Source organism: Phaseolus vulgaris, chromosome 3 (assembly GCF_051622355.1).
Source record: "Phaseolus vulgaris cultivar YP4 chromosome 3, ASM5162235v1, whole genome shotgun sequence".
Classification (NCBI taxonomy): domain Eukaryota; kingdom Viridiplantae; phylum Streptophyta; class Magnoliopsida; order Fabales; family Fabaceae; genus Phaseolus; species Phaseolus vulgaris.
The window spans coordinates 35,268,172-35,277,995 of record NC_143500.1 but is presented as its reverse complement, the minus strand read 5'-3'; the positions used below and the strand labels follow the sequence as shown (position 1 = coordinate 35,277,995).

Sequence of the window (9,824 nt, the reverse complement as noted above, 5' to 3'; positions counted from 1 at the left end):
AAAAGCTTTTATAATTTTGTCTTAAAATAAATCGTGGTATATGAAAAATGGGTGGGAAAAGAAACTTAGTGTAATATACGTAAAATAAGGAGACGTACAACTTAACACTATCATACCAGGTCGCAAACTACTGATATAAAGCACTTGTTCAAAATTATTTTAAAATAAAAAGAAAAAAATAGTTAAAATACATAACATTTAATCACTTGATAATAATAACAGTTCAGCAACTTGAAAAGGGAAACGTGTCACAAAGAAACTCAAATTCTTTCTCTTCGTTATTTTATTTTATTTCTGTCACTTCCAAGCAACCTCAGATTCCCACACATCTCTTCTGAAACCACTTTTTTCTCCCATTTATCTCTCCCCAACCTCCCTGAATCAAAGGTTAAGATAATACATCCTTTGTATTCAAAGTACAACACTGTAATTAACTTTTCGATTCCATTTCACCCCATCTGGCTCATAATTGAATATCAAAACATAATCTGAAATATAAATAACATCAAGCAATTCTAAAATTTAGTAAAATTAAAAGGTTCGCTAGAAAAGTTGCCTAGTAAAAATGTGCAAGGACAACCAATACACCAATTGGGCCAATAATGGGTTTCCACAACGCAAGTCATAAATTAAAATACTAAGAGCCTATTAAACCAAGTTTCAGAGCAAAAGTGCAACGGAGGAAAGTTGGGAGGGGGAGAGAAACATTACATAACATTTTCCAAACGCAAACTAATTTTCATCTAATACGATGGAGGACAAAATCTGATTAAAGGAGCTCAGCAACATTTGAAGGCAGCTCCTCAACTACCACATTATAAAACTTCTGGATGTCGAACAGCATTTTATCGTCATCCTTTGTGACAAAGTTGATAGCCACACCTTTCCTGCCAAACCTTCCACTGCGACCAATACGATGCAGATAATTCTCTGGCTGTGTGGGGAGATCATAATTTATAACTAGAGACACTTGTTGGACATCAATACCACGGGCCAAAAGATCAGTAGTAATCAAGACTCGGGAAGAACCAGATCGGAATTCACGCATAATAATGTCCCTGGTATTCTGGTCCATGTCTCCATGGGTTGCTGAGACAGTGTGGTCACGGCTTCTCATTTTGTCAGTCAACCAATCAACTTTCCTTCTTGTGTTCACAAAAATGACACTCTGGGTGATTGCTAACGTCTCATAAAGATCACAGAGGGTGTCCAGCTTCCATTCCTCTTTGTCAACATTGACATAAAACTGCTTTATACCCTCCAAGGTGAGCTCATCACGCTTCACAAGGATCCTCACAGGTTTGTTCATGAACTTTCTTGTGATCTCAAGGGCCTCAGGAGGCATTGTGGCTGAGAAAACTCCCACTTGAATCTTAGATGGCAGCAGCTGGAATATATCATAGATCTAATAATCCAATGGTTAGAAGATTTACACAAATTATTACTTTTAGTATTAAAGATAATACACCTAACAGGCTAAGAAAAGAGTCAATTGAAAGGCATTTGAGTTTAAATTCCATCAGAAGTTACTACTACATGAGAAACTTAAGAGGAAAGAGACATACATAGAGTTAAAAATATAAATATTGATATGATATAAAGTGAAACAGAATTGACATTGGAGGGTTTATACATCTATTTACAACAATACATAGCCAAGGGTGGGTAATACTAAAAATAGAACATAAAATATCAGCATAGAGAAAAGGCACGGGTGAGTAGAGAATTAAAAGCACCTGATCCTTAAAACCTCGGGAAAGCATTTCATCAGCCTCATCCAATACAAACATCTTGATATTATCAGGTTGGAGTGATTGCCTACGAAGCATATCAAAAACACGACCAGGGGTACCAACCACAACATGAACTCCGCTGGACAAAATGCGTTGGTCTTCACGGACACTGGTACCTCCCACACAAGCATGAACCTTAACACCAAGATAATCTCCAAGTGCCCGCATAACCTTTTCAATCTGCTGAGCAAGCTCACGAGTTGGTGCTAAAACCAAGGCCTGGCATTGCGTCAAGCTATAGTCAAGTTGCTGCAGAATACCGGAACAGAAAGTAGCTGTCTTCCCAGTTCCAGACTGAGCCTGTTGAATAACATCAAGTCCCTTGCAGAAGGGAACTATCCCCCTTTGCTGAATGGCTGATGGCTTTTCAAAACCTAAAGCACAAAGGATACAAGATTAAGGATTTGGACATACTACAAAGCAGAAAGAATTAGCAGGACAACAAAAACACCATGGTTTAATAAAATAATATTGTAGGGCAAACCCGTGTCTAGTGTTGTGGTAATACCATATATTTTGAACAGTTGAGCTATCAATTTGATCCCTGAAATATTATCTTTACTCTTGAATGGTTTTTAGAATTCTTATTGCAAAACAAAATACCCATGCAGTCCCAGAAGTATTAGAAATCGATATTACTGATAAGTAGTCCATTAAATATAAAAAGATTTTTTAAAACAGTCCCTGAACTTTATAGATATGCATGTGCTTATGGGACTAAACAGATAGACACCAATCTTTCAAGGATTACCGAGAGAGAAGGTAATATAGTTCAAGGACAAAATTAGTGGCTTCGTCATTAACAAACAAACACACACCAATGGCAATCACTAGGAAGAACATTTTTTTTGGGGTTGAAAACAGTAAAGAGAAAGGATAAAACAGAAAAATATATCAAAGTACCATATGCGTAAATGCCCCTCAGAAGATTCTCCTGCAATCCCATAGCATCAAAACTTTCAAAAACCTCATCATAGGACGTGAAGAAGTCCTGCCCATCAGAAGACAGCCTGAAAGAAAAAAAAAACAATAAAATCCAACAGATGACATTAACATCCTACAGCAATCATATCCACCACAGAACAAGAACAAAGACAGAAATTAAAACCAGATTGCTTAGAACTACGCAGAAGAGAAAAAAACTCTTACAGGTCACTCATTTTGGAATCAAAGTGACGCGTGTCGAAATTCGACCCCTCGGGCGCAAGTCCAGCCATGGCTGCAAAAATAACAAAAAAGACTGTTAAGGCGTGGCAACTTCTTAACAAAACGAGAACAGATAAAACCGAGGGTTCAGTAGAATCCCTAGAGAGAGTAAAATTGCGGCTCCTAACTCGAAAACCATGGAAGCAAATAATAGATATTAAAAAGGCACAGAGAAGAGAGAGAGAGAGAGAGAGAAATAAATAAGAAGAAGGGAGAGAAACCTTGGTGTGGAGAAGACGGAGAGGGAAAAGGGAGGGTGTGAGTAGAGTTAGGGTTTCCCGAACTCCTCGGATCTACGCCGCGGAGTCGAGAAAAGATAAAGAAGGTGAACCAGGCGGCGAAGTAAGAGAGAGTGAGTTTGTGGGAAGTGATAAATAAAACCAGGGTTCCTCTACTCTTTTCTCTGCTTCCTATTTTGCCCCTATGCACTCAGTCAACGCCCATGGTCAATATCCTCTCTTTCTTTTGGGCTTAGCCCAAAAACATAACATTTCTACAAGCCCATAACATAACATTTCATAAGTCAACTTAGTATTTTCGTTGTATAAGAGAATGCATCACACAAATAGTAATGTGGACTTTACAGTATCAAAAATAGTTTTTGTGCTATTTGTGATAATAAAGTAAAAAATAAGAGGGGAGGAAGTGGGGTAGATTTGGTATTGGGTCCCAAAAATATGAAAAACTGAAGTGTAAATAAATTGGATAAAATTGAACCAGAGCCGAAGTCAAATATTATCTCTTACCAGCTAAAACACTTGTGTTTTAATCCATATTTGTTTTTAAAAATATTACTCAAAAAGTAAAATGGTAAGAAATTGTATAAGAAAAAATTTATAAGAGTAATTATTTTAGCTTAAAATAATACTTAATCAAAAGATAAACTGATAAAAATTTGTATATACCAAAAGAAAAAGTTATTTAGTAATGTTATAAACTTATATGCAGAACTTTGGTTACTAGTATTAGTAAATGTAACGAATAGTTGAATATTCTTATTATAAAGTTTATTTGATCAAAAAATACAAATATATAATCTTTGTTGTTAAGATAAATGTTGATACATTTTAGAATATGAATTAATGTTTTACTTAATTATAGAAAAGAGTTTAAGATGCGAGTTATGTTTTATTTATATACATTATTTTAATTATAATTAAGTCAAATTGAAATCTCCCCATTTTCACTACGCAATTGTTTCACAAACTACACGCAAAAAAAATTAAAAAGGTAACCATTAATAATCAAACTTGAGAAACATACAAATGAAGAACTTCAGAATAGAAATGAAAAAAAAAATGAAGAAGATAAAAGTATTTCACTTTTGATAATAAGCTTGGTAAAATATTTATGAATTATGAGAAGAATGAAAATTAGTAGAGACATCCAGATGCATTATTTATAGAAAGACTATTTTCCCATAAACAACTCAGACTGTGAAAAAGGAAACAAAACTTTCAAGAGATTTAATGACATAAGATTACAAAATTTTATTTTAACAAACACCTAGACATTCAAGCTTTACTTACTTCTACCGGCTCTCACTCTTTTTTCTTTTTCTTTTTATAGAGAAAATTTCTGAAAGCCTTGACACACGTACATTAATTCCAACAACATGCACATCAATTTCAACATACACATTATCTGCAATTATTGTGTGCAATATTGTACGATATTGTATCCAATTATATGCAATTAATTTAATAATGATAGAATCTCATGATTATTATCCTACTTAATTATATTGTAATTTGGAGAGATAAACTCCCTATATATTTACATGAAGTGATATAATCATACACGAGAATAAGAAACATCTCTTCTTCTTACCATTATTTATCAAGGATGTTTTTTTGTGTTCCTTCTTCTAATTTAAATCTCATGTCCGTTAGTAGGATAACTAGTTCACTAAATTGTTGTGTCGTTTTTATTCCACATGTTGCGTTTTACAGGACTTGGCTACGGGGATGATGATTGGCTCGGCTAAACAACACGCAGGCTTATACTACATGTCCCCTCTTCCAAACCAAGCCCACGCATCTCAAATATCGATCGACCCTGATTTATGGCACAAGTGTCTCGAACATCCTTCTCAGGCGTGTCTACAACTTGTATCTTCCTTACTACCTATCCCTATCAGTAAAAATCTCATTCTCATTCATAATAATTGTAGTATTTGTCCCAAAGCTAAACAGAGAAGGCTACCCTTTCCTTTAAGCACAATAAAATCTCATTCTCCATTTAATCTATTGCAGTGTGACATTTGTGGTCCTCATAAAACCCCAACTCATTTTGGAAAACGTTTTTATCTCACTATAGTCGATGATTATACTAGGTGTACTTGGCTATTTCTTATTAATCACAAATCTAAAACCCAACATCTCTTAGAGTCATTCATTACATTTGCACAAAATCAATTTCAGACATCTATTAAAACCATCCGCGTTGACAACGGACTGGAATTTATTTCAATGTATTATTTTTTTCTCAAAAAAGGTATTGAATGTCAACGCACTTGCGTCTACACTCTTCAACAAAATGGAGTAGTAGAACGCAAACATAGACACGTTTTAAACACAGCACGAGCCCTCTATTTCAGTTCAATTTACCATTAGAATTTTGGGGAGAATGCGTTTTAACCACCACATACATCATTAATCGCTTGCCATCACCTTTACTAAAAAATAAATCACCTTTTGAGCTACTATATCATCAACCACCTTCACTTTCTCACCTAAAAACTTTTGGTTGCCTCTATTACGCAACTGTTGTTTCACCTAAGCAAAAATTTGATCCGCGCGTCCGAAAATGCATCTTCATTGGTTATCCTCACAGTCAAAAAGCATATAAATTATTTGATATAGATGCAGACACTTTTTTTTACAAGTCGGGATATCATCTTCCATGAAAGTGTTTTCCCATTCTGCCAACCGTCACAGACACAATCCTCACCTCCATTACAAGGTATTTTGTTCACTATTGACATTGACTTACCCACTCCTGTCCAACATTCACTCGATCAACCTTCTTCTCTTACTCATCACAATGCACATGAACCTCCATCAAACCAACCCTCTTCTCCTACTCGTCACAATACACCTGAACCTCCAGTAGACCAACCTTCTTCTTCCATGCTAAGAAGTCTAGCACCCATTACCAAACCTTCTCCAACCGACCTTCCTGTTTGACGATCCAGACGCACATCAACCCTACCTTCCTGGCTTCAAGACTACGTAACGGGATCCCAAGCCAATCATTCGACCACTGCCCAAGACCGACCGAATGGAACCAGGTATCCTATGCATCATTTTCTTTTTAATTCACGATTTTCTTCTACACACAGTGCATATCTTGCTAACATCACAGCCACCAAAGAACCTCACACTTATGCTCAAGCTATCCTTGATCCAAATTAGCAAAAAGAAATGGACGAAGAGCTTTTCGCCTTGCAGCTAAATCAAACGTGGACCTCTACACCGTTACCTGCTGGGCAGAAACCCATCAGATGCAAATGGGTCTATCAAATAAAGTACAACCCAGATGGTAGCGTCGACAGATATAAGGCATGCCTTGTCGCAAATGGTACACTCAGATTGAAGGTGTCGACTATTCTAAAACTTTTTCACCAACAACAAATTTAACAACTTTGAGGTGTCTCCTCACCATTGCAGCAGCCAAAAATTGGTTTACTCACCAGCTAGATGTGCAAAATGTCTTCTTACATGGCACATTGCATGAAATTATTTACATGGACTTGCCACCCGGGCATCATCGACAGGGGAGAACATTGTATGTTGACTCAATAAATCCCTTTATGGTCTCAAACAAACATCTCAAACATGGTTTTCAACATTTTCTCATGTGATTAGATCTGTAGGATTTCAACAGTCCAAGACATATTACTCTCTATTCACAAGACAAAATAACTCATCATTTACTGCCCTTTTGATTTATGTGGATGATATTCTTTTGACAGAAAATGATTTGACAGAAATTCAGCGTGTTAAAGATTGTCTATTACAACAATTTCGCATTAAAGATCTTGGAAACCTAAAATATTTTCTAGGGATTGAATTTTCCCGTTCCAAAGCTGGTATTTACATGTCCCAAAGAAAATATGCGCTTGATATTTTGCAGGATACGAGACTCGTCCAGACAAATTTCCAATGGAACAATACCTAAAACTCACACCAGACGATGAAGAGTTATTAAAGGATCCAGTCAAATACAGGCGACTCGTGGGATGACTTACCTCACGGTTACTCGGCCTGACATAGCATTTTCGGTTCGGATCCTAAGTCAATATATACCAGATCCATGGAAACCTCATTGGGATGCCGCAATTCGAGTCCTAAAGTACATCAAAGGATCACCGGGACAAGGATTGCTATTGCCATCCGAAAACAATCTAACATTGACAGCTTATTGCGACTCAGACTGGGAGGTTGTCAGACAACTCGGAGATCAGTATCTGGATATTGCATTTTTCTTGGTTCTTCTATTATCTCATGGAAGTCAAAAAAACAGACAAACGTATCAAGATCATTAGTGGAAGTAGAATACCGCGCGATGACCAATACTTGTTTGAAGATAGTTTGGTTGCGATATATGTTGCAGGATTTAAAAGTGTCATGTAACTTGCCAGCTCAACTTTTCTGTGACAATCAAGCGACATTACATATAGCAGCAAACCCAGTATTTCATGAACGCACAAAACACATTGTAATAGACTGTCACATTGTGCGAGAAAAACTACAAGCTGGGATAATCAGTCCTTCATATGTACCAACACAGTATCAACTGACAGATATTTTTTGACGCTACGACACAGTTGGAGGTTCATGATCTTCACCTACCAACTTGAGGGGAGTATTAAGGAAATAATAATTATCAAATTATATGCAATTATTGTATGCAATATTGTACGATATTGTACCCAATTATATGCAATTAATTTAATAATGATAGAATCTCATGTTAATTAGATTGTAATTTGGAGAGATAAACTCCTTATATATTTCCTATACATGAAGTGATGTAATCATACACATAAGAAACATCTCTGTTAATATATTTAATTTTCTATTTTAAATTATTGGGCTTTGTTTGTTTGGCCCAACTTTCCTTTTCTGTTTCAGCTAGGTCTTAATCTTTTTCTTATATATACACCATGTATTTTACTCTCTAATATACAAGTGAATAAAAGTTTCTTTTATATTTATTTTTCTCTACAATTAGGGTTCATCAAAACCTCTCTTTCTTCATTACGATTACGTGCGATTACGTACACTACATTAAAGCATCACATCAGACAAGGAATATTCATCTTCATTTACTGTAATATGGTATCAGAGCTCTTCGAATGAAGACTTCTGCTGCGCTTCTCTCTGATTTTTATTTCCCTCTTTGCTGTTCTTGGTTTTTTTTTTTCTGTTCTCTTTCAAAATCTTGATTGGTTTTAAAAATCTTTTAGACAATGTTTAATGAAAACCCTAGTATTCATAGTCTTAATAGTAGTCACACTATTACATGCAATTTTTGTGGTAAATATGGTAATACTAAGGCTGTTTGTTTTAGCAAAGTGGGTTTTCCTTCTGGTAATGTTAAAACCTCAAAGTTTTCTTTTACTATAAAAGTCTGCACTTTTTGTAATCGTCTTGACCACACTGTCGACACCTGTTATAAAAAGCATGGGTTCCCTCCTGGCTACAAATTCACCAATTGGACATCCCAAACCAATAATATGATTACTACTGACACTTTTTCTGAGCTTTTTCCTAAAGAACAGGATGTAAAGGGGATTCAACTTACATCACAACAGTGTCAATTCCTTACCAACATTTTGCGTCAGCAAAACCTTGAGGATCCTGCCCCTCACACTCAAATTAATCAAGTCGGCACCATCTCTACGGATGAAATCCCCAATACTGAGCATTCTTCAACAGGTAAGTTTCTCTCTTCACTATCTTCTATAAAAGAATCTTGGATTATTGATTCTGGTGCCACTGATCATGTTTTTCACAATTTGAACGTTTTTACTACGTATACTAAAATTAAACCTGTCTTAATTAGTCTTCCAAATGGTCAAACTGTTTATGCCACATATTCTGGTTTAGTACGTTTTTCTAATAAGTTTTATTTGTCTGATGTGTTATACGTGCCTCATTTTCAATTAAACTTAATATCTGTTTCTAAACTCACACACCAACTTAAATGCACTTTAACTTTCACTTCAACCCACTGCATTATACAAGACAATCTCACCCAAGAGAGGATTGGTACAGTTAAAGCCACCGCTGGCTTGTACCTTGTCACTACCTTGCCTGCTTCTAGTCGTTCTAAACCGCAATGTTTTGCTCCTTTTATTAATTGTAATATCACAGACAAAACACTATGGCATTATAGACTAGGACACCCTTCACATGAAAGATTACATGTCTTAAGTAAACAATACTCTTTTATTACTGTTGATACTCATCATGTATGTGACACTTGTAGTCGTGCAAAACAGAGAAAACTTCCTTTCACTTCAAGTAATACTGTTACCTCTGCTATTTTTGATCTTGTACACTTTGATATTTGGGGACCATGTTCCATAATTTCTATGCAAGGTTTTCGTTATTTATTGACTATTGTTGATGATTACTCGCGTTATACTTGGGTTATTCTGCTGCATAACAAATCTGAAGTGCGTCAGCACATCATTAACTTCACTGTTTTCGTTCAAAATCATTTCAAAACTAATATAAAAACGATTCGTACTGACAATGGTGTTGAGTTTGCTATGTCAAATTTTTATGCTTCAAAGGAAATTATACATAAAAA

The 9,824-nt window shown here is 35.7% G+C and overlaps 1 protein-coding gene across 1 annotated transcript; it reads right to left on the bottom strand.

Moving 5' to 3' along the window:
• Positions 1-513: 513 nt before the first annotated feature.
• Positions 514-3,416, bottom strand: LOC137807210 (eukaryotic initiation factor 4A-11). The gene is made up of 5 exons (XM_068607709.1): positions 3,221-3,416; positions 2,943-3,012; positions 2,697-2,803; positions 1,737-2,167; positions 514-1,405 (listed from the first exon to the last, which is right to left on the bottom strand). The coding sequence occupies exons 2-5, from the start codon at positions 3,008-3,010 to the stop codon at positions 770-772; spliced, it is 1,242 nt and encodes a 413-aa protein (XP_068463810.1). The 5' UTR covers positions 3,011-3,012; positions 3,221-3,416; the 3' UTR covers positions 514-769.
• Between the last annotated feature and the right edge of the window lie 6,408 nt (positions 3,417-9,824).